At 46.9% G+C, this 23,638-nt stretch overlaps 1 protein-coding gene across 2 annotated transcripts in view; it reads right to left on the reverse strand.

Moving 5' to 3' along the window:
- Positions 1-7,839, reverse strand: part of plekhd1 (pleckstrin homology domain containing, family D (with coiled-coil domains) member 1) — a 120,981-nt gene extending 113,142 nt beyond the window's left edge. For both annotated transcript variants that reach the window (XM_067991097.1, XM_067991098.1), the window contains exons 1-2: positions 7,640-7,839; positions 3,978-4,071 (exon numbers count right to left, since the gene is read on the reverse strand). In XM_067991097.1, coding sequence (XP_067847198.1) covers positions 3,978-4,071; positions 7,640-7,788 — 243 coding nt within the window. In that variant the 5' untranslated portion in view covers positions 7,789-7,839. The remainder of the gene's footprint in view (positions 1-3,977; positions 4,072-7,639) is intronic.
- Positions 7,840-23,638: the final 15,799 nt, after the last annotated feature.

Below are 23,638 nucleotides of genomic sequence, written 5' to 3' on the forward strand. Positions count from 1 at the left end.
AGTGGGGCTGGAGCTCCTCTGAATTTTTGAGCTTGAAGGGTTAAAACAAGGATTGAGACAGTGTAATGGGTGGGGCAATGGTTAACCACATCTTCCTTTCAACTCTGTGGCCTGGATTTAAGTCCAACCCACACTGATGGGATGAAGGTCCCTGTCCATCTCCCACACCAGCATTCAAAGTGACCACCTCTGTGCCTAGCTAGGTAAGTCACCACTATACAAAATTGTCAAGGCCCAGTCTGTCATAATGTTCCCACTCCAGAGACTTGAGCACAAAATCCAGGCTGACACTCCCAGTGCAGTACTGAGGGAGTGCTGCACTGTCGGAGGTACTGTCTTTTGGATCAGACATTAAACCGAGGCCCTGTCTACCCTCAGGTGAATGTAAAAGATCCCATGGCACTATTTGAAGAAGAGCAGGGGAGTTCTCCCCGGTGTCCTGGCCAATATTTACCTCTCAGCCAACATCACAAACAGATTATCTGGTCATTATCACATTGCTGTTTGTGGGATCTTGCTGTGTGTGAATTGGCTGCAGTGTTTCCTACATTACAATAGTGACTACACTTCAAAAGTACTTCATTGGCTGTAAAGCACTTTGGGACGTCCTGTGGTCATGAAAGGCACTATATAAATGCAAGTCTTTCTTTCTTATGCATCACGATACAGACACTCCCCATCCAGAGCCATGTGATCTCCTGGGAGAGGCGAAAAAAGATATAAACCCAGGCCAATTAGGGGGGAAAAAAAATGTAAAATTCCTCTCCAACTCCTTCAGGCGATCAAAACCAGACCAGGAGATCACTCTGACTGATTTATAGCAGAGTCACTGTGGGTGTGGCACATGATGACAGGTTTCCTTTAAGTACAGCATTTAATATTACAACTTTGCCTGGGAGAGCAGTATTTTGGGTCAATGCTGTATTTTTAAATCACGGCTAATAACTGGAGAAATGGTGCATTTTGTAGGACATGTCACATGAGTCTGCCTGGTGGAAACATCTCAAGGTTGTTCTAGTTAAGGACTCTCGATGACTGACAGTGGAGGGGGGGGGGGGAATTGAGGGACATGAACAATGTAGCATCCATTACAGTCAGCTTTAGGTAATTGTGTCATTAATCCCAAAGTGGTGGATATGGAAGATTTATGTCTGGTTTTAAATGAGTGGGAGACAATTTTATCTCTTAGTGATGATGATGCCAGCCCAGGTTTGCTGCAGAGTACCCAGCACCAAATACAACATAATCTACTGGATCCACCTAGACCCCCGCCCCACCCCCATTTCCCTTTTTGAAAGTTATTATTGAATCTGCTTCCACCGCCCTTTCAGGCAGTGAATTCCAGATCAGAACAACTCTCCGCGTAAAAAAATTCTCATCTCCTACCCCAGTTCTTTTGAATTATGTTAAATCTGTGTCCTCTGGTTACCGACCCTCCTGCCACTGGGAACGGTTTCTCCTTATTTACTCTATCAAAACTATTCATGATTTTGAACATCTCTATCAAATCTCCCCTTAACCTTCTTTGCTCCAAGGAGAGCAAACCCCAGCTTCTCCAGTCTGTCCAAGTAACTGGAGTCCCTCATCCCTGGTACCCCATCCTCAGGTCCTGTTGCCCCATCCCAAGGCCCAGCTGCACCTCTGCCTCAGGCCCTGTTACCCCGGACTTGCTGCCCGTTTGGATAGGCCAGGTTTCGGTGGCCTTTAAACGGCTGAGCCCGGCCGAGTACCAAGTGAGCAGGGTCTGAGGTGAACCCACCTTTTGCCTCTATTAATAAAGCCCAGGATCCCATAGGCTTTTTTAAACCGCCTTCTCAACTTGTCCTGCCACCTTCAGAGATTTGTCACCAGTCAATGGATCAGGGTCAGGACTTGGGCCTCTGCTCTGCTCTCAGGCCTCTGCCGGAGGTACTTTGTCAGTAGGTACTAGGAGGCGATTTGACTCATTTTCCGAGTCTGGCGGGGAAATACCTGATGGTCCACCGTAGATCACGGAATTACCACCAAACAGATCACTTTGGGCAAATTGTGGAGACGGCCGGTGAGTCAGAGTGTTGCAACCTGTGACTCGTGCCAAAACACGGAACAACATGTCAGATGGGGAGAGTCAGCAGGTACGATGATCAAGCAGCTTCTATAACGGGCGGTCGATCCGCAAAGGTCACTTTTATCCCAGGTGGCAATTTGAGAATGTACCTCAGAGAGTCCTAAATTAAATAAGATATTTTCTCAACCATTGTACAGGGTGTCCCAGCTCACGCAGCCCAGGCCCATTTCTATATTCCAATGCTTGCTTCTCATTGGTAAAAACGAGAACTGTTTGTGGCTTCTTGTTATGGAATCCATTTCGATCACAATACAAGACACAAGACACCTCACCATTGAGTACACCTGAACCGTGAGCTAGAATTGAGTAAAATACAGCCAGAATTTAGCTTTTAAAATGGTCAAACAGCCAGTAGGCACTGTGCAGAGCCTCACACATGCAGACTGACCACTTGGTTAAGGTGTTGGAGGGCTGACAGAACGATGTCACCTGACGAAGGAGGAAGCCTCCGAAAGCTTGTGAATTTAAAATAAAATTGCTGGACTATAACTTGGTGTTGTAAAATTGTTTACAATTGTCAACCCCAGTCCATCACCGGCATCTCCACATCATGACTATATAAATGCAAGTTGGTGTTGTGTCTAGTGCTGGCAATGATTCAGAGTCGGCAACAGTTAAGAAGAGGATTGACAGAACATGTCTCACTGAGTGGGGAGCAGCCACTTGCTGTATTTGGAGAGATTTTCAATGGCTGTCTCTCAGCAGATGATGAGGTCATACTTGTACTGACGCTGGAAAACTATAACGTCAACATGGAAGGATTTTAAATTTGGAGTTTTTGTACCAGTTGTTTCGCTAAGTACTAGTCCTGTCATTGAATGAGAGTTAGTGACTATGCTGAATTCTGGTTATAAAGGAAAAATAACTCATGAGAGCAAAACTCCCAGGGTTCCATGTAATATCCACCAGCTACTAATGTCTTTCTCAATAAAACTTCTCATTGCAAATAAGCAAATTAATTGCAAAACCAGAGGGGGAAACGGGCAATTAATTTAACATTGGTAGTCGAGGAATACTCTTTTTGAACAATAAATTCAAGGATCAGAGATTGGTTTATGTGCTGATATTTTTTTTTTTAAGTTTGTTCTCGGGATGCGGGCGTCGCTGGCAAGGCCGGCATTTATTGCCCATCTCTAGTTAAAAAGGTGGTGGTGGGCCTTCTTCTGGAACTGCTGCAGTCCACGTGGTGAAGGTGCTCCCACAGAGGGAATTCCAGGATTTTGACCCAGCGACGATGAAGGAACTATGGATATATTTCCAAGTTGGGACTGGGAGAGGAACTTAGAGGTGATGGTGTTCCCACAACATTGCTGCCCTTGTGACTCTCTCAGTTGCAGAGGTCCTGAGGGGTCAGAGTAACCATCGCGAGTTACTGGATGTCCCAAAGCACTTCACAGCTGTTGAAGTACTTTTGAAGTGTAGTCACTCTTGTAACGTAGGAAACATGGCAGCCAATTTGTTCACAGCGAGATCCCACAAACAACAATGTGATAATGAGCATATAATCTGTTTTAATGATGTTGGCTGAGGGATAAATATTGGCCAGGACACTGGGGAGAACTCCCCTGCTCTTCTTCGAATAGTGCCATGGGATCTTTTACATCCACCTGAGAGGACAGACGGGGCCTCAGTTTAATGTCTCACCTGAAAGACTGCACCTCCGATCAGTGCTAGTACTGAGGGAGTGCTGCACTGAGTGTTAGCCTGGATTATGGACTCAAGTCTCTGGAGTGGGATTTGAACCCATGACCTTCTGACTCGGAGGAGAGAGTGTGCTACCCAATGAGCCACGGCTAACACCCTAAGTTGTTGGGAGCCTGCAGTTTTCATTTTCCCAGCGAATAAATGAGATTGAGCAGAGTCTACTGACCTTGGGATGTATGTTAAAGTATCTGTTGCTCTCAAAGTTTTTTCTTTCATTTTCTGCATAATAAAGTAAAAAGCTGTCCTTGATGAGGAAGAACCTGGAAAAAAGGCAAAAGGTTGAGATTCAGAGAGACTATGTCACATCGTGCCAAGCTAAACAATATCCAATTGTGCTCGATCAGATGAAATCTCAGCTGCCATTCTGTCTATGCTGGCTGGTACAGAATTAAACCCAAATACATATGGATTAAAAGCATCCGTGTGATATCAATAATAACTCAACACCGTTTCACCGTACCTCAGGAAGGATAGATTGGCCTTGGAGGGGGAGCAGCACAGATTCACCAGAATGATAGCGGGACTAAAAGGGTTAAATTATGAGGGCAGGTTGCATAGACTCGGCTTGTATTCCCTTGAATATAGAAGATTAAGGGATGATCTAATTGAGGTGTTTAAGATGATTAAAGGATTTGAAAGGGTGGAGAGAGAGAAACTATTTCCTCTGGTGGAGAGTCCAGAACAAGGGGACATAACCTTAAAATTAGAGCCAGGCCGTTCAGGGGTGATGTCAGGAAGCATTTCTTCACACAAAGGGGAGTGGAAATCTGGAACTCTCCCTCAAAAAGCTGTTGAGGCGGGGGGTCAGTTGAAAATTTCAAAACTGAGATTGATTGAGTTTTGTTAGTTAAGGGTATTAAGGGATATGGAACCAAGGTGGGTAAATGGAGTTAAAGTGCAGATCAGCCATGATCTAACTGAATCACAGAACAGACTCAAGGGGCTGAATGGCCTCCTCCTGTTCTTACATTCCAGTGAAACCACTCAAAACAACTATTTTAAGAATGGCATCAACCTATTTAAAACTCAGTGAAATCCAGTGATAGCAATTGAAAGTTAAATGGTAACTAGAAACAGACTGGTGACTATGGGTGATCCCAAACTGTATTCACTACAGCCAAACTCTGTTGCTAAGGCTTCACTGGCACTTTAAACAGCTGGTTAATTAGACACTGAGCCCTTCCTCCCAATATCACTGCCTTTTCTTTGCTGCATTTGTTCAGTTTCAAACCAGCACTCTGAGTGTAACACTGATCAGCGCTAAATGTCACAATAAAGAGTTGAACCCCTCAGACGCTCACCGGCCCCACCCATCTGCTCACCGGCCCCACCCATCTGCTCACCGGCCCCATCAGATGGCAACAGAGTTGGAAACAAAACCAGAGTCTGAAAATCGATAAGGTTCATGTAAATGGGCTTCGGAAATAGCAGTTTGAGCTCTGTATCCGCATGATCACTACAACTTAAGGAAGTTATGTTGAACCTTTATAAAACGCTGGTTCGGCCACAACTGGAGTATTGTGTCCTGTCTGGCCATTGCACTTTAGGAAAGATGTGAACGCCTTAGCAAGGGTGCAGAAGAGATTTACCAGAATGATTCCAGGGATGAGGGACTTTAGTTACATGGATAGACTGGAGAAGTTGGGGTTGTTCTCCTTGGAACAGAGAAGGTCGCGAGGAGATTTGATAGAGGTATTCAAAATCATAAAGGGTCTAGACAGAGTAGATAGAGAGAAACTGTTCCCATTGGCAGAAGGGTCAAGAACCAGAGGATATAGATTTAAGGTGATTGGCAAAAGAACCAAAGGTGACATGAGGGAAAACTTTTTTACACAGCGAGTGGTTAGGATCTGGAATACACTGCCCGAGGGGGTGGTGGAGGCAGATTCAGTCATGGCCTTCAAAAGGGAACTGGATAAGTACTTGAAAGGAAAACATTTGCAGGGCTACAGGGATAGGGCAGGGCAGTGGGACTAGCTGGCTTGCTCCTGTGGAGAGCCGGCATGAACTTGATGGGCCAAATGGCCTCCTTCCTTCCGTCCGTCCATGCTGTAATCATTCTATAACCAGTGATCACTACAACAACAGCTTGCATTTATATAGCACCTTTAACGTAGTAAAACGTCCCAAGGCACTTTACAGAAGCGATTATCAGACAAAATTTGACACTGAGCCACATAAGGAGATATTAGGACAGGTGACCAAAAGCTTGGTCAAAGAGGTAGGTTTTAAGGAGTGTCTTAGAGGAGCAGAGAGAGGCGGAGAGGTTTAGGGAGGGAATTCCAGAGCTTAGGGCCTAGGCAGCTGAAGGCACGGCCGCCAATGGTGAAGTGATTAAAATTGGGGATGTATAAGAGGCCAGAATTGGAGGAGCGCAGAGATCTCAGAGGGTTGTAGGAGGTTACAGAGATAGGGAGGGGCGAGGCCATGGAGGGATTTGAAAACAAGGATGAGAATTTTAAAATCGAGGCGTTCCTGGACTGGGAGCCAATGTAGGTCAGTGAGCACAGGGGTGATGGGTGAACGGGACTTGGTGTGAGTTAGGATACGGGAGCAGAGTTTTGGATGAGCTCAAGTTTATGGAGGGTGGAAGAGCCAGGCCAGGAGAGCATTGGAATAGTCAAGTCTAGAGGTAACAAAGGCATGGATGAGGGTTTCAGCAGCAGATGAGCTGAGGCAGGGGCGGAGGCAGAGAAGAGCGATGTTACGGAGGTGGAAGTAGGCGGTCTTGGTGATGGAGCGGATATGTGTTTGGAAGCTCATCTCAGGGTCAAATAGGACGCCGAGGATGCGAACGGTCAGACAGTGGCCAGGGAGAGGGATGGAGTCGGTGGGTAGGGAACGGAGTGTGTGGCGGGGACTAAAGACAACTGTCTGAGGCTGAAGACAATGGCTTCGGACCTCCCAATATTGGAGTGATCACAACAAGATGAGCACTACAGCCTGTAGTCACTACAACCAATGCTCACGACAACATGATCAAGCAGATTCCGCTATAAATGGTTTAACCCCTTATTAAAACAGAGAGAGGGGAATTTCATACTAACCCAGTAACACCTCCCTCACTAATACTGAATAGGCCAATTTCAACACCATAACACACGGTCTTATTTATAGCTCGTGGGCTAATCATCACATTAATAACTAGAAATATACCTATTTTTCTTTAAAATCTATAATTGTAGTGGAAACTTTACATTGATTCATTAAGTGAGTTTTGTAGGCATTAATCGGACATATTTACAGCTTTTAAAGTGAATAACTTTGGAACACTATTAAATGTCAGCTTGTGACCAATTCCTGCAGAGTTACCGAAGTTCCCCCAGTCTGGGGGTGTATTTTAAAGGGGTGCTGTTTCTAAACAGACTGGGCACGGATAGAGACTGCGGGAGTGAAAGGAGCGGGGCCAGAACTCGCCCTGGAGCAGCTCGACAGCCGGGGAGTCGGCGTTAAATCAGAACTGGAGGCAAAAATCATTTGATTGCAAAATAAAAGGGAGCTGGATCTTACTGTCTCGACCAAAAAAACACTCTACCTGAAGGCGAACTCTGGGGGCAGTAAATTGTTTTAAAGACAGAATTATGAACACACAATCCCACCCACCCAGAGAAATAAAACCCAGAGCCCACAAACTTCCTGACCTGGTCAATGGTCAGTTTAAAGCAGGGTGGATTTCACCCGCACTCGTTCATTCAGGGGCTGCTTGACCACTGAAGGGAGCCAGGTACAGAGAGCAAAAATAGTGCAGAAACGCTGCAGCTCAGGCGACCCGTGTGTGGAGAGAGAACGTTTCAGGTTAAGAACAGCAAAATAAACAGGGCGAATCACCTTCTGGACCATTTCGCAGACTGTCTCCCGAAGGGTCTCTTCCACAGCACTCCGTGCAGCTGCACCTTGGTGCTGATATCCAGCTTGTCCGCCTCTGTACACTCGCCGAAATAGGATGGCAAGATCGGGGAGGACTTGGAACTGAACATAGCCGGGCTGGGGATACCGAGAATCAATGCAGCTGCAGAGAGAGAGGGAGGGAGAGAGGGAGGAGGAGGAGGAGGGAGTGAAAGAGGAGGAGGAGGGAGAGAGGGAGTGAAAGAGGAGGAGGGAGGGAGAGAGGGAGGAGGAGGAGACCTATAATCATGGACCGTGAGGCTGGGCACAGGGAGGTGCAGAGTCCCGCCTGAAACGGCTCCGTTAACACCCTATCTCTCTCCCTCCTTCCTCTTGCTCCGAGTCCCTGGTTGCTTTTATTTAAATAGATGACTATCCCCGTCATAGGAACAGGAGGAGGCCATTCAGCCCCTCCAGCTCGTTCAGCCAATCAATCAGATCAGGGCTGAGATGCATCTTAACTCTTTGGTTCCATTTCCCCAACACCCTCATCTATCAAAAATCTGCCCATCTCAGTTCTTTGGGCGGTAGAGAGTTCCAGATTTCCACTCCCCTTTGTGTGAAGAAATGCTTCCTGACATCACCCCTGAGCGGCCTGGCTCTAATTTTAAGATTATGCCCCCTTGTTCTGGACTCTCCCACCAGAGGAAATAGTTTCTCTCCATACACCCTATCAAATCCTTTAATCATCTTAAACACCTCGATTAGATCAGCTCTTAATCTTCTATACTAGAGGGAATACAAGCCTCGTCTATGCAACCTGTCCTCAGAACCCCTGAAGACTTTGCATGAGTTGCAGCATTTATGCAATGCTCACCAAAAGCCTTGTTTCTTTTGAGTGGAAAGGGGGCACTGAATGACAAGTGTCTACACCAGATTTTATGTATTTTTTAGCCAGCAGGCTGTGCCTTGTGTGGGGAACAGGCCAGACCAGGCCTGGCGAGGGAAGGTGGGGAACAGGCCAGACCAGGCCTGGCGAGGGAAGGTGGGGAACAGGCCAGACCAGGCCTGGCGAGGGAAGGTGGGGAACAGGCCAGACCAGGCCTGGCGAGGGAAGGTGGGGAACAGGCCAGACCAGGCCTGGCGAGGGAAGGTGGGGAACAGGCCAGACCAGGCCTGGCGAGGGAAGGTGGGGAACAGGCCAGGCCAGGCCTGGCGAGGGAAGGTGGGGAACAGGCCAGACCAGGCCTGGCGAGGGAAGGTGGGGAACAGGCCAGACCAGGCCTGGCGAGGGAAGGTGGGAAACAGGCCAGACCAGGCCTGGCGAGGGAAGGTGGGGAACAGGCCAGACCAGGCGAGGGAAGGTGGGGAACAGGCCAGACCAGGCCTGGCGAGGGAAGGTGGGAAACAGGCCAGACCAGGCCTGGCGAGGGAAGGTGGGGAACAGGCCAGACCAGGCCAGGCCTGGCGAGGGAAGGTGGGGAACAGGCCAGGCCAGGCCGAGCGAGGGAAGGTGGGGAACAGGCCAGGCCAGGCCTAGCGAGGGAAGGTGGGGAACAGGCCAGGCCAGGCCGAGCGAGGGAAGGTGGGGAACAGGCCAGGCCAAGTGAGGGAAGGTGGGGAACAGGCCAGGCCAGGCCAGGCGAGGGAAGGTGGGGAACAGGCCAGGCCAGGCCTGGCGAGGGAAGGTGGGGAACAGGCCAGGCCAGGCCTGGCGAGGGAAGGTGGGGAACAGGCCAGGCCAGGCCGAGCGAGGGAAGGTGGGGAACAGGCCAGGCCAAGTGAGGGAAGGTGGGGAACAGGCCAGGCCAGGCCAGGCGAGGGAAGGTGGGGAACAGGCCAGGCCAAGCGAGGGAAGGTGGGGAACAGGCCAGGCCAGGCCTAGCGAGGGAAGGTGGGGAACAGGCCAGGCCAGGCCTAGCGAGGGAAGGTGGCGAACAGGCCAGGCCAAGGAGGGAAGGTGGGGAACAGGCCAGGCCAAGCGAGGGAAGGTGGGGAACAGGCCAGGCCAGGCCTAGCGAGGGAAGGTGGGGAACAGGCCAGGCCAGGCCTAGCGAGGGAAGGTGGGGAACAGGCCAGGCCAGGCCTAGCGAGGGAAGGTGGGGAACAGGCCAGGCCAAGCGAGGGAAGGTGGGGAACAGGCCAGGCCAAGTGAGGGAAGGTGGGGAACAGGCCAGGCCAAGTGAGGGAAGGTGGGGAACAGGCCAGCCCAAGCGAGGGAAGGTGGGGAACAGGCCAGGCCAGGCCTAGCGAGGGAAGGTGGGGAACAGGCCAGGCCAGGCCTAGCGAGGGAAGGTGGGGAACAGGCCAAGCCAATCGAGGGAAGGTGGGGAACAGGCCAGGCCAAGCGAGGGAAGGTGGGGAACAGGCCAGGCCAAGTGAGGGAAGGTGGGGAACAGGCCAGGCCAGGCCTAGCGAGGGAAGGTGGGGAACAGGCCAGGCCAGGCCTAGCGAGGGAAGGTGGGGAACAGGCCAGGCCAGGCCAAGCGAGGGAAGGTGGGGAACAGGCCAGGCCAGGCCTAGCGAGGGAAGGTGGGGAACAGGCCAGGCCAGGCCTAGCGAGGGAAGGTGGGGAACAGGCCAGGCCAGGCCTAGCGAGGGAAGGTGGGGAACAGGCCAGGCCAGGCCAGGCGAGGGAAGGTGGGGAACAGTAAGTATTGATCTGGGCTGGGCTGGTACACCACCTGCTGGACACAAGCAGCAACAAAGTAATCCAGTGAATATGGTGAATGAATGCCCCAAAGCTTTTGGCAGAGGAGAAAGGTACCTTCAACACTGGTAGAATTCTAGGGAGTTGGGCATTGCTGGCAAGGCAGGCATTTATTGCCCATCACTGGTTGCTCTGAGGTGATGATGCTGGGCCTTCTTCTTGACCCATTGTAGTGGTTTAGATACAACTGAGTAGCTTGCTCGGCCGCTTCAGAGGGCAGCTAAGAGTCAACTACGCAGGGCGTGGGACTGGAGTCACATATAGGCCAGGCCGAGTAACGACTGCAGATTTCCTTCCCTAAAGTGAACCAGTTGGGTTTTTATGACAATCCGACAGCTTCATGGTCTGTTTTACTGATAGTCACTTTTCAAAAATTTATTTCCAGGTTTATTAAACTGAATTTAAATTCTCAAACTGCCATGGTGGGATTTGAAATATGGATTATTAGTCCAGTAACATAACTACTACATTACCATACCCAACTATTTAAAAAAATATATCCAGAACTAGGAGAGATGAGGGAAAATATAAAGATAGGATTTGAGAGGCTGTTGAAGGATGGGGAAGGAGCCATGAGAGGAATTTAGGGGGAGGGAGTTCCTGAGAGTAGGGCCGAGATGGTGGAAGTCGCTGGCACGGGGGGGGGGTCAGAATTGGAGGATTTAAGGCTCGGCCAGGGATGTAGGGCTGGAAGAGGTTGCAGAGGTCAGTGGGGCCGGGCAGTGGATGAGGTTTCTAAAAGAGGGTGAGGATTTTGAACTCCGTGTGCTGGGATGGGGGTGGGACGAGCTCTGTAGCAGTTGAGATTGGAGGTAACAAGTGTGTAGGTAAGGTCTTCAGCAACAGTGGCAGTAAGCTGAGATAATCACGTACTCACCTGCACAGCCACAGTCTACAGTGGTTAGTTATGTCACAGCGGGTGTGGAATTGTAGAGCCAGTGTTCCAATGATGGGCAGCTTTCCATGGCAGGTCTTTGTTTTAATAACTGTTAAATTTCAAGCCGAGCCTTCTCCCTCCCGTCCCACGATGGCTTGGTATGTAAATGGCCACCTATTATGATTCTGATTCGCCTAGACCAGGGAGAACTCTGGTTGGTGCTGAGTTTGCTCATCTCAGGCAAAGTATTGGTAGGTTAAAAGAAAGAAAGTGCATTTACATAGCACCTATCATGGCCTCAGGACATCCCAAAGCGCTTTACAGCCAATGAAGGGCTTGTGAGGTGTAGTCACTGTTGTAATGTAGGAAATGTGGCAGCCATTTGCACACAGCAAGATCCCATAAACAGCAATATGATAATGAGCAGATAATCTGTTTTAGTGATGTTGGTTGAGCGATAAATTTCGGGTAGAACTCCCCTGCTCCTCTTCGAATAATATCATGGGATCTTTCACATCCACCTGGTTTAGCACCTCATCCAAAAGACAGCACCTCCGACAGCGCAGCACTCCCTCAGTGGGAGTGTCGACCTGGATTTTGTGTTCAGGTATCTGGAGTGAGACTTGAACCCATGACCTTTTGACTCGGAGGTGAGAGTGCTACTCACTGAGTCACGGCTCGAAGTATCGACTCCAATACCTGGCGTTTTGTCGCCCGTTGTGAGTATTTTAAGAAGCGTACATTCAGCTTCTAAGAGACTTTCACACTGCTCAGCTCAACCCCCTGACTTGCTCAGAGCAGGTCTTTATACATTCGGTTAATTTGCAGCTTCAGATCTGCAAGCTGTGGCACGAGGCGCCACTTAATCCTTTTGATCAACAATTGTGTTACCACTTTCCTGCTTTGCAAATGGTGCACAATTACCTCAAAATCTTTTTTTGAAAATGAATACGAAAGCCAAACAGGAATGACATATACAGGATAGCAGGTAGATTGTGAGTGTGCTACATTTCAGGTAACACATGGGCTGGATAATGCTACGTTGCACTAAAACAGCAATATAGAATTCATTTAGAAAGGCATGGGCTAATCAAGGACAGTCAGCATGGATTTGTTAAGGGAAGGTTGTGTCTGACTAACTTGATTGAATTTTTTGAGGCAGTAACAAGGGTCGATGAGGGTAGCGCAATTGATGTACTGTACATGGATTTTAGTAAGGCTTTTGACAAGGTCCCACATGGCAGATTGGTCAAAAATGTACAATCCCATGTGATCCAAGGGAAAGTGGCAAATTGGATCCAAAATTGGGTCAGTGGCAGGAAGCAAAGGGTAATGGTCGACGGGTGTTTTTGCGACTGGAAGGCTGTTTCCAATGGGGTCCCACAGGGCTCAGTACGAGGTCCCTTGCTTTTTGTAGTATATATTAATGATTTAGACTTAAACGTAGGAGGCATGATCAAGAAGTTTGCAGATGATACAAAAATTGGCCGTGTGGTTGATAGTGAGGAGGAAAGCTGTGGACTGCAGAAAGATATATAAATGTGAGGATACAGAGAGGTGTAGAGGAAGTGAGGAACCTTGGAGTACATGTCCACAGAGCCCTGAAGGTAACAGGACAGGTAGATAAGGTGGTTAAGAAGGTATACGGGATACTTTCCTTTATTAGCCGAGGCATAGAATATTAAAGCAGGGATGTCATGCTAGAACTATATAAAACATAGTTAGGCCACAGCTTGAGTACTGTGTACAGTTCTGGTCACCACATTACAGGAAGGATGTAATTGCACTGGAGAGGGTGCAGAGGAGATTTACGAGGATGTTGCCAGGACTGGAGAATTTTAGCTATGAGGAAAGATTGGATAGGCTGGGATGGTTTTTCTTGGAACAGAGGAGGCTGAGGGGAGATTTAATTGAGGTGTACAAAATTATGAGGGGCCTGGATAGAAAGGACCTATTTCCCTTAGCGGAGGGGTCAATAGCTAGGGGCATAGATTTAAAGTGATTGGTAGAAGGATTAGAGGGGAGCTGAGGAAACATTTTTTCACCCAGAGGGTGGTGGGGTCTGGAACTCACTGCCTGAGAGGGTGGGAGAGGCAGAAACCCTCAACTCATTTAAAAAATACCTGGATGTGCACCTGAAGAGCCGTGACCTGCAGGGCTACGGACCAAGTGCAGGAAAGTGGGATTAGGCTGGGTGGCTCGTTTCTCAGCCGGTGCGGACACGATGGGCCGAATGGCCTCCTTCTGTGCCATTAATTTTCTATGATTCTATCTCAACTGACTGGTCAGGTGGGCAGAAAAGTAGCAAATGGAATTCAATCCAGAGAAGTGTGAGGTAATACATTTGGGGAGAACAAACAAGGAAAGGAATACACAATAAATGGGAGGATACTGAGAGGTGTAGATGAACAGAGGGACCTTGGAGTGCATGTCCACAGATCGATAAGGTGGTTAAGAAGGCATATGGAATGCTTTCCTTTATTAGCTGAGGCATAGAATATAAAAGCAGGGATGTTATGCCAGAACTGTATAAAACACTAGTTAGGCCACAGCTCGAGTACTGTGTACAGTTCTGGTCACCACATTACAGGAAAGATGTGATTGCACTAGAGAGGGTACAGAGGAGATTTACAAGGATGTTGCCAGGACTGGAGGATTTTAGCTATGAGGAAAGATTGGATAGGCTGGGGTTGTTTTCTTTGGAACAGAGGAAGCTGAGGGGTGATTTAATTGAGATGTATAAAATTATGAGGGGCCGAGATAGAGTGGATAGGAAGGGCCTATTTCCCTTAGCAGAGGGGTCAGTGACCGGGGGGCATAGATTAAAGTAATTGGTAGAGGGATTAGAGGGGAGCTGAGGAGAATTTTTTTCACCCAGAGGGTGGTGGGGGTCTGGAACTCTCTGCCTGAAAGAGCGGTAGAGGCAGAAACCCTCAACTCATTTAAAAAGTACTTGGATGTGCACTTGAAGTGCCGTAACCTACAGGGCTACGGACCAAGTGCTGGAAAGAGGGATTAAGCTGGATAGCTCTTTTCGACTGGCACGGACATGAGGGGCCGAACGGCCTCCTTCTGTACCGTAACTTTCTATGATTCTGTAGAAGATGACAATTCCAACATTCTCTGTAGCCCAAGGTGCGTTACAGCTTCAAAGGACAGTCTGATCTGTTACTTTATAATATTCCATAATTTTTATCTTGCTCCCAGAAGCTATCGTGACACAAAGGAGCTGGCTCACGCAATTTAATCCAGTGATTTGGAACTGAATCCTGTGCTACTGTGCTGTGCAATTTGGACAGTCGAGGTGAGAGACATCACTGCTGAAGATTTAAGGATTGATTTAATCATTCACTGGGAGTAGCAAACAAGCCCAGGTCACATACAACACAAACCAAGCAAGCCAAACTCTACAATGCCCTAATCCATCTGCAGCACTGTCCCGTTCCATTTCCTGCACCAGTGTTGTCCAATGTTAGCCACCAGCTACATGTGGCTAATTGGGAATCCACATGTGGCTAATTGCATCTCATTAGGAACTAGTGAGTCTTTGGACATGTGATTGCAATGCCCATAGTCACAGGGCGTATGCACGTGAACTTTAACCTTGTACATTTATTGATAAAACAGTAAGATGAACAGCAGTGTGTGCGAATGTGTAATTGTTGTGGCTGCTTTACTTCCTTGGTCACTGAATGGTGGGAGATGTTCAGTAAATATCCACACGTGAAGTACATTTACCTGGATTGTGTGTCAGGCGTTTTCTACTGAAATTAGTGCATTGGGATAAAATGGTGTTGCCATAGCAACACCTGTGGCTAGTCAGAGATTTCTATTGGACGACTGTGTCCCACACCAGCCATCTAAACTGAAGATGCTGCTGCATACTCTTCCTGTTCTGAGCTTAACCTGGAAAAGACCACACTCCAAAGACACAACTATAATCTGGAGAAAATTTCCACTACCTGAACTAGAATGCAGTAAGAATTATCTGAGGAACATCCCACTGCTACCTATAATCAATATGGGATTTGTGCTCACACAGAAGCACGCAATAAAAGAAAGACTTAAATTTATATGGCACCTTTCATGATCTCAGGACTTCCCAAATGCTTTACAGCCAATGCAGCACTTTTGAAGTGTAGTCACTATTGTAATGTGGGAAATGCGGCAGCCAATTTGTGCACAGCAAGATCCCACAAACAGCAATGTGATAATGACCAGATAATCTGTTTTTAGTGATGTTGGCTGAGGGATCCAAATCCTCCAATAATTCGGCTTTGGAACTGCTGAATAATTCCCTTACTGTCCATACAAGAGACAAACAGAGCACGCAGGAGATAATTCCTACACTTTTCGCTGCCCTCTCCTACATTTGCTGATCCAGGCTCAGGTTTGGTTCCACAAGTGCCACTAACTCTCTCGTTACCTCTCCCAGGTGACCATTCATATGTGAGACAGTGAGTAGTGCCTATCTGACCAAGGCCTCACAATCCAGGCCAAGTTTATCCTCGCCAGACTCAACTATTCCAATATTCTCCTGGCCGGCCTCCCACCCGTCACCTTCTGTAAACTTCAGCTCATATTCTATCCAGCGCCAAGTCCCGCTGACCCATTACCCCCGCCATTGCTGATCTGTATTGGCTCCCAGTCCCTCCAATACCTCAAATTTAAAATTCTTGCCCTCCTGTTTAAATCCCGTCATTGTCCTGCCCCCTCCTTTTCTGTCATCTCTTGTAACCCTAAAGTCCACCCTCCTGTCCAAACTCTTCCTCAGATTCCAACCTCATGTACCCCACTCCCTTCGCCCCATTGACAGCTGCGCCTAGGCCCAATGCTCCAGAATACAATTCCTAAAGCCCTTCACCTCCTTAAAAACCCACCTCTTTTCACCCCCCCCCCCCCCCCTCCAAAGTCTCCTTCTATGGCTCGGTATCCAATTTTATTTTGATTAGGACTCTGCAAAGAGCTTTTGGATGTTTTTCTACATTAAATGAGAGTGGTTATTGTAGATGTCCACACTCCACCAGGGGTCAGTAGACAGCAATCAGGAGCAGGGGCCCTGGCTGATTTCTGCCCAAGGCTATGCTAAATGAGTTGGTTAACAGTTCTGCTGCTGGTCTAACTCACTAGGTCAGACTGGTTTATTTAGATTGTACCTGCACTACCCCATACAAAATTGGCCAGGCCACAGTGGAGAGAAGCAGAGTAGAATGCACAGGGGAACGATGAAAAGGAACTGAAGTGAAGGTGTAACCACTCTGTGGGCCATTCACACAAATCCCCTACAAGAGGGAAATCCCCCTCCTACCCCCTAAACTCGGAACAATATAGTCCACAAGGACAAAGAAAAAAAATGCAACGGTACTCCACAATATTAACTTTACGCTGCATTGGAAATATGTGTTACATAACAAAGATGTGCATTTTGAAAGCTTTACTTTCCAATAGGATAAACATCCAGGGTCAGATTACTAGGTAACTATTCTTCACCTCTGGCACAAGCATCAAGGACTCTATCCTGCCATAATCCAGCTGTGACCATGCCCACCATATCCCACTCCCTGGAATAAGCACAGTTAGTCTATATGGGTAGAACTGAAGAATAAGAAGGGAGAGATCACTTTGATAGGATTGTACTACAGACCCCCAAATAGTCAACGGGAAATTGAGGAGCAAATATGTAAGGAGATTACAGACAGCTGCAAGAAAAATAGGGTGGTAATAGTAGGGGACTTTAACTTTCCCAACATTGACTGGGACAGCCATAGCATTAGGGGCTTGGATGGAGAGAAATTTGTTGAGTGTATTCAGGAGGAATTTCTCATTCAGTATGTGGATGGCCCGACTAGAGAGGGGGCAAAACTTGACCTCCTCTTGGGAAATAAGGAAGGGCAGGTGACAGAAGTGTTGGTGAGGGATCACTTTGGGACAAGTGATCATAATTCCATTAGTTTTAAGATAGCTATGGAGAAGGATAGGTCTGGCCCAAAAGTTAAAATTCTAAATTGGGGAAAGGCCAATTTTGATGGTATTAGACAGGAACTTTCAGAAGTTGATTGGGAGAGTCTGTTGGCAGGCAAAGGGACGTCTGGTAAGTGGGAGGCTTTCAAAAGTGTGTTAACCAGGGTTCAGGGTAAGCACATTCCTTATAAAGTGAAGGGCAAGGCTGGTAGAAGTAGGGAACCTTGGATGACTCGGGAGATTGAGGCACTAGTCAAAAAGAAGAAGGAGGCATATGACATGCATAGGCAGCTGGGATCAAGTGGATCCCTTGAAGAGTATAGAGATTGCCGGAGTAGAGTTAAGAGAGAAATCAGGAGGGCAAAAAGGGGATATGAGATTGCTTTGGCAGATCAGGCAAAGGTGAATCCAAAGAGCTTCTACAAATACATAAAGGGCAAAAGGGTAACTAGGGAGAGAGTAGGGCCTCTTAAGGATCAACAAGGTCATCTACGTGCGGAACCACAAGAAATGGGTGAGATCCTGAATGAATATTTCACATCGGTATTTACGGTTGAGAAAGGCATGGATGTTAGGGAACTTGGGGAAATAAATAGTGATGTCTTGAGGAGTGTACATCTTACAGAGAGGGAGGTGCTGGAAGTCTTAACGCGCATCAAGGTAGATAAATCTCCGGGACCTGATGAAATGTATCCCAGGACGTTATGGGAGGTTAGGGAGGAAATTGCGGGTCCCCTAGCAGAGATATTTGAATCATCCACCGCTACAGGTGAGGTGCCTGAAGATTGGAGGGTAGCAAATGTTGTGCCTTTGTTTAAGAAGGGCGGCAGGGAAAAGCCTGGGAACTACAGACCAGTGAGCCTGACATCTGTACTGGGTAAGTTGTTAGAGGGTATTCTGAGGGACAGGATCTACAGGCATTTGGAGAGGCAGGGACTAATTAGGAACAGTCAGCATGGTTTTGTGAGAGGAAAATCATGTCTCACGAATTTGATTGAGTTTTTTGAAGGGGTAACCAAGAAGATAGATGAGGGCTGTGCAGTAGACGTGGTCTACATGGACTTCAGCAAAGCATTTGACAAGGTACCGCATGGTAGGTTGTTACATAAGGTTAAATCTCATGGGATCCAAGGTGAGGTAGCCAATTGGATACAAAATTGGCTTGACGACAGAAGACAGAGGGTGGTTGTGGAGGGTTGTTTTTCAAACTGGATGCCTGTGTCCAGCGGTGTGCCTCAGGGATCGGTGCTGGGTCCGCTGTTATTTGTTATTTATATTAATGATTTGGATGAGAATTTAGGAGGCATGGTTAGTAAGTTTGCAGATGACACCAAGATTGGTGGCATTGTGGACAGTGAAGAAGGTTATCTGGGATTGCAACGGGATCTTGATCAATTGGGCCAGTGGGCCGATGAATGGCAGATGGAGTTTAATTTAGATAAATGTGAGGTGATGCATTTTGGTAGATCGAATCGGGCCAGGACCTACTCCGTTAATGGTAGGGCGTTGGGGAGAGTTATAGAACAAAGAGATCTAGGAGTACAGATTCATAGCTCCTTGAAAGTGGAGTCACAGGTGGATAGGGTGGTGAAGAAGGCATTCGGCATGCTTGGTTTCATTGGTCAGAACATTGAATGCAGGAGTTGGGATGTCTTGTTGAAGTTGTACAGGGCATTGGTGAGGCCACACTTGGAGTACTGTGTACAGTTCTGGTCACCCTATTATAGAAAGGATATTATTAAACTAGAAAGAGTGCAGAAAAGATTTACTAGGATGCTACCGGGACTTGATGGTTTGACTTACAGGGAGAGGTTAGACAGACTGGGACTTTTTTCCCTGGAGAGTAGGAGGTTAAGGGGTGATCTTATGGAAGTCTATAAAATAATGAGGGGCATAGATAAGGTCGATAGCCAAAATCTTTTCCCAAAGGTAGGGGAGTCTATAACGAGGGGGCATAGATTTAAGGTGAGAGGGGAGAGATACAAAAGGGTCCAGAGGGGCAATTTTTTCACTCAAAGGGTGGTGAGTGTCTGGAACGAGCTGCCAGAGGCAGTAGTAGAGGCGGGTACAATTTTGTCTTTTAAAAAGCATTTGGACAGTTACATGGGTAAGATGGGTATAGAGGGATATGGGCCAAGTGCAGGCAATTGGGACTAGCTTAGTGGTATAAACTGGGCGACATGGACATGTTGGGCCGAAGGGCCTGTTTCCATGTTGTAACTTCTATGATTCTATGAACAGTTTAAGCACAGAATCTTACCTACCTTGTTGATAACTTGCAAGACCCTCCCACGTTAAAGAACCCCAGGGCAACAGCAGAGCAGTTGAATGGTTTGATACCAGAATGTAAAGAATAGAAGTGACCTTGAAAGAATGAGGGTGCAGTGCAATGGAGGATGCTGTCAGCAGTGCTAGTTCAATCCATCGTTAACTGTGGCAGGTTCAATAGATTATAGGGAAATCAGAATTGCATTCAGCAAGGTCATCCCAGTTTAACACCCTGGACTGTAAGTGCTTGTGGGACTGCACAGTTGTTGGCGGTTATCTATCATGTTTTTGGAATACAACAGGAACTTGACTAGTCTGCAACATGTTTTAACTCTCCCACATTAGACCAAATTGCTCAAAAATAGTTGTAATAACTTTGCATTAATTAACAAAATCAAATGGTAGAGTACATTCAGCACCTGTCGTGATGAGGAGGCGAAACCTCAGCTTAAAACATGTCCACGTGCCGTTAGAGAATGGAAAGGGGGTCCCTTCCCCACTGATTGTAAAGAATCATAAATCAGGAGACCGTTCGGCCCGTCGTGCCTGTGCTGGCTCTTTGAAAGGGCGGTCCAATTTAGTCCCACACCCCACCTTTTTACCCATAACCCTGCAAATCAGTCCTCTTCAAGTACATGTCTAAATGGCTTCTGAAAGTTCCTATGGAATCTCATTCCACCACCCTTTCAGGTAGTGCATTCCAGATCTTAACAACCCTCTGTGTGAAAAACATTCTCATTTCCCCTCTAATTCATTAGCAAATTATTTTAAATCTATGACCTCTGGTTACCGACCCATTTGCCAGAGGAGTCAGTTTCTCCTACTTGCTTTATCAAAACCCATCATAGTTTTGAACACCTCTATTAAGTCTCCCCTTAACCTTCTCTGCTCTAAGGAGAACAACCCCAGCTTCTCCAATCTCTCAACGTAACTGAAGTCCCTCATTCCTGGTAAACCTCCTCTGTACTCTCTCCAAGGCTTTGACATCCTTCCTAAAGAATGGTGCCCAGAATTGTACACAATATTCTAGCTGAGTCCTAAACTACAATATCATTTTGCCCTACAACCTTCAAAGATTTGTGAATATGTGCCCCCGGGTTCCTCTGCTCTTGTATCCCCCTCTGCCATGTGTCTGCCCATTTCACCAGTCTGTCTATGTCCTCCTGAAGTCTGTTACTATTCTCCACACTGTTTATTACATTGTGAAGTTTTGTATCACCCCCAAACTTCAAAATTGTACTCCCTATACCCAAGACCAGATCATTTATATATAACAAGAAAAGCAATGGTCCTAATACCGAGCCCTGGGGATCTCACTGCATACTTCTCTCTAATCAGAGAAACATCCATTCATCACCACTCTCTGCCTCCTATCTTGTAGCCAAATACGTACCCAAGTTACCACCGTCCCTTTAATCCCGTGTGCTTCTATTTTCCAAATAAGTCTGTTATGTGGTACTTTATCAAATGCCTTTTGCATGTCCATATACAACATCTACTGCACTATCTTCAGAGAAAGAACTTACATTTATATAGCACCTTTCACGATCTCAGGATGTCCCAAAATGCTTCACAGCCAATGAAGTACTTTTGAAATGTAGTCACTGTTGTAATGTAGGAAACATTACATTAAAAGGGGGCTAAATTCAGGAGTGCAGTATTGCAGGAACACCAATGCTGTATCACAGAATGTGGGACAGACTTAATCTTCCTCTGGGGAGCCATCTATTGGCTGCTCTTTCACAATTCCCAGATACCAGCTTTGATACCATCAGGTAATGCAGATTCCACCCTACCCATTGGTGCATTTAACCAAGAGGAGAGAAAAAATAACAGTAAAAAAAATAAAGATCACTTACCTGCTAGGGTCTTCATTCAACTCTATGCACCAATGGAGTACGCAAAACCCAGTAGAGTACCAGTACATACCAAGCTAGTCCTGCAGGCTGCATTTATTTGCATAATTTCAACAAGGCTGGATTATAAAGGACTGAAAGTAGGGTCTTAGATAGCGTTTAGATAGACTTAGATAGACTGCTGATGTCTATCCATTCACCCTCAACGTGGAAGCAATTTTCAAAAATATCTTCTAGACGCTGGAAGTTAATCCTGACAGCTTCTTATACGTGCCAATCATTAGCATTTCACACTGACAACAAACGTTTTGGGGGGTCTGGCAGACTTGTCAACAACTTGCATTTATATAGCACCTTTAATGTAGAAAAACACTCCAAGGCGCTTCACAGGAGCATAATCAGACAAAAATGGCCACACAGCCAAAGGAGACCTTAGGACAGGTGACCAAAAGCTTGGTCAAAGAGGTAGGCTTTAAGGACCGTTTTAAAGAAGAGAAAGGTGGAGAGGTGGAGAGGTTTTGCTGACAAAAATCAGCCAGTCCCACAGCAAATGTGCTAGAACAGATCCCCATCTCCTCTCCGAACTGCTCCCAGCATTAATGGCCAGGATTGTGGCCTCTGTAGGCGGGAATGGGAGGGAGGGGACACAGGAAGGTGCACCAGGGCATTAACCAATGGAGTCAGGTGGTCATTGAAAGGGAGCATAGATACCAATGAAGAAGGGAATGGAAATGGATGGCAAAGAATAGGAGGGAAAGACAAAGCTTTTTTTTAAAATGGGGGGGGTGGGGTGGCCGTGAGGAGAAAGGAATGAGAGAGAAGCTGGCAATAGCAGTGGGGTGGAGGAGGGAGAGGCAGCATTAACTCTGAGGTGTGGGGGATGGGAAGATCCCAGCTTGAACTGGATTCATGGTAGAAGAGGAGATGGTTAGCTGGGTAGGAGGAAGAGAAGATTGGCAGGTTGAATTGACAAGAGGAGATGGAGTGTGTGAACTGCAAGTTTTGAAGAGAGTATATCTCAGTGAAAGGGTGTGGAGTTGGACGGGGTTGTGTCTGAGAAAGGATGGGGAGTTGGAGGGGGTACAGTGTGTGTGTGAAAGGGTGGGGAGTTGGATGGGGTAAAGGTGTGGAAGGGATTGGATGTGTAAGTGTGACTGTGGGTTAACCTTTGGGGTAAGTGAATAACTGGTTAGAGTATTGAAATACAGGAATCACATATTTTTAATCCTACAAAAAAGGAATCTGTATCAATTGTTAAGTATAAAAGTGCTTAAAATTAATCAGATTACATCACTTAGCATAAAGATTCAAAACTTTCCAAGGCAACATGCCCCAAAACTCCCTCCCCCCAGAAATGCACGACCAGCATTTGGATTTTTCCCTCTAAACTTATGTTTTACGTCCCCTCCCCCAAAAGAAGCAAAGGAATGTGGTGCACACCTATTGCTTGAAGTTACAAAGCCTGCGTAACTACTTGTTTTCACATTTCAGGGTTGTTCGAGTTGCCACTTTTTTTTAAAGCACCGTTGGTTGCCCTTTGCTGGGTGTATAGATTGGCACGTATGCATTCGGATAAGGAACCCAGACATAAACTGCGTGCTAGTCGAACAAAAGGCACCTTGGGACACTTGGCTTCTGTTAAAGGGAGAACTGCAGATGAAGCCAGCTCTTCTCACTCGTTTTAATAAAGTGTGAACAGACGAATATTCAGAGGTACAAGGAAAATAAACAGGAAGATCTAGCCTCTGAACAAACTTATACACCAAGTGGGTAACGTCCTATCATTGAAACACATGAAGGGAAATTGTCCCTTGTCCTCTCTCCTGTAAATGACCCAGATAGTCAGGCTAACTCCAATGGTATTTGAAGGTGGAAGACGACATTGGTATACAGCTCCCAACAAAACCAGAAAATAGGTGTTCAAAAATCATGAAGGGTTTTGATAGAGTAAATATCGAGAAACTGTTTCCAGTGGCAGGAGGGTCAGTAACCAGAGGACACAGATTTAAAGTAATTGGCAAAAGAACCAGAGGGAAGGAGGAAAAAATTTTTAGGCAGTGAGTTGTTATAATCTGGAATGCACTGCCTGAAAGGGTGGTGGAAACAGATTCAATAATAACTTTCAAAAGGGAATTGGATAAATACTTGAAATGGAAAAATTTACAGGGCTATGGGGAAAGAGCGGGGGAGTGGGACTAATTGGATAGCTCTTTCAAAGAGCCAGGACAGGCACGATGGGCCAAATGGCCTCCTTCTGTGCTGTAATATTCTATGATTCTAAAAGAGCTTGGGACTATAAACCCTTCTATTGATAAAAATACACAGCAACT

The sequence above is a fragment of the Heptranchias perlo genome, chromosome 10 (assembly GCF_035084215.1).
Source record: "Heptranchias perlo isolate sHepPer1 chromosome 10, sHepPer1.hap1, whole genome shotgun sequence".
NCBI classification, from domain to species: domain Eukaryota; kingdom Metazoa; phylum Chordata; class Chondrichthyes; order Hexanchiformes; family Hexanchidae; genus Heptranchias; species Heptranchias perlo.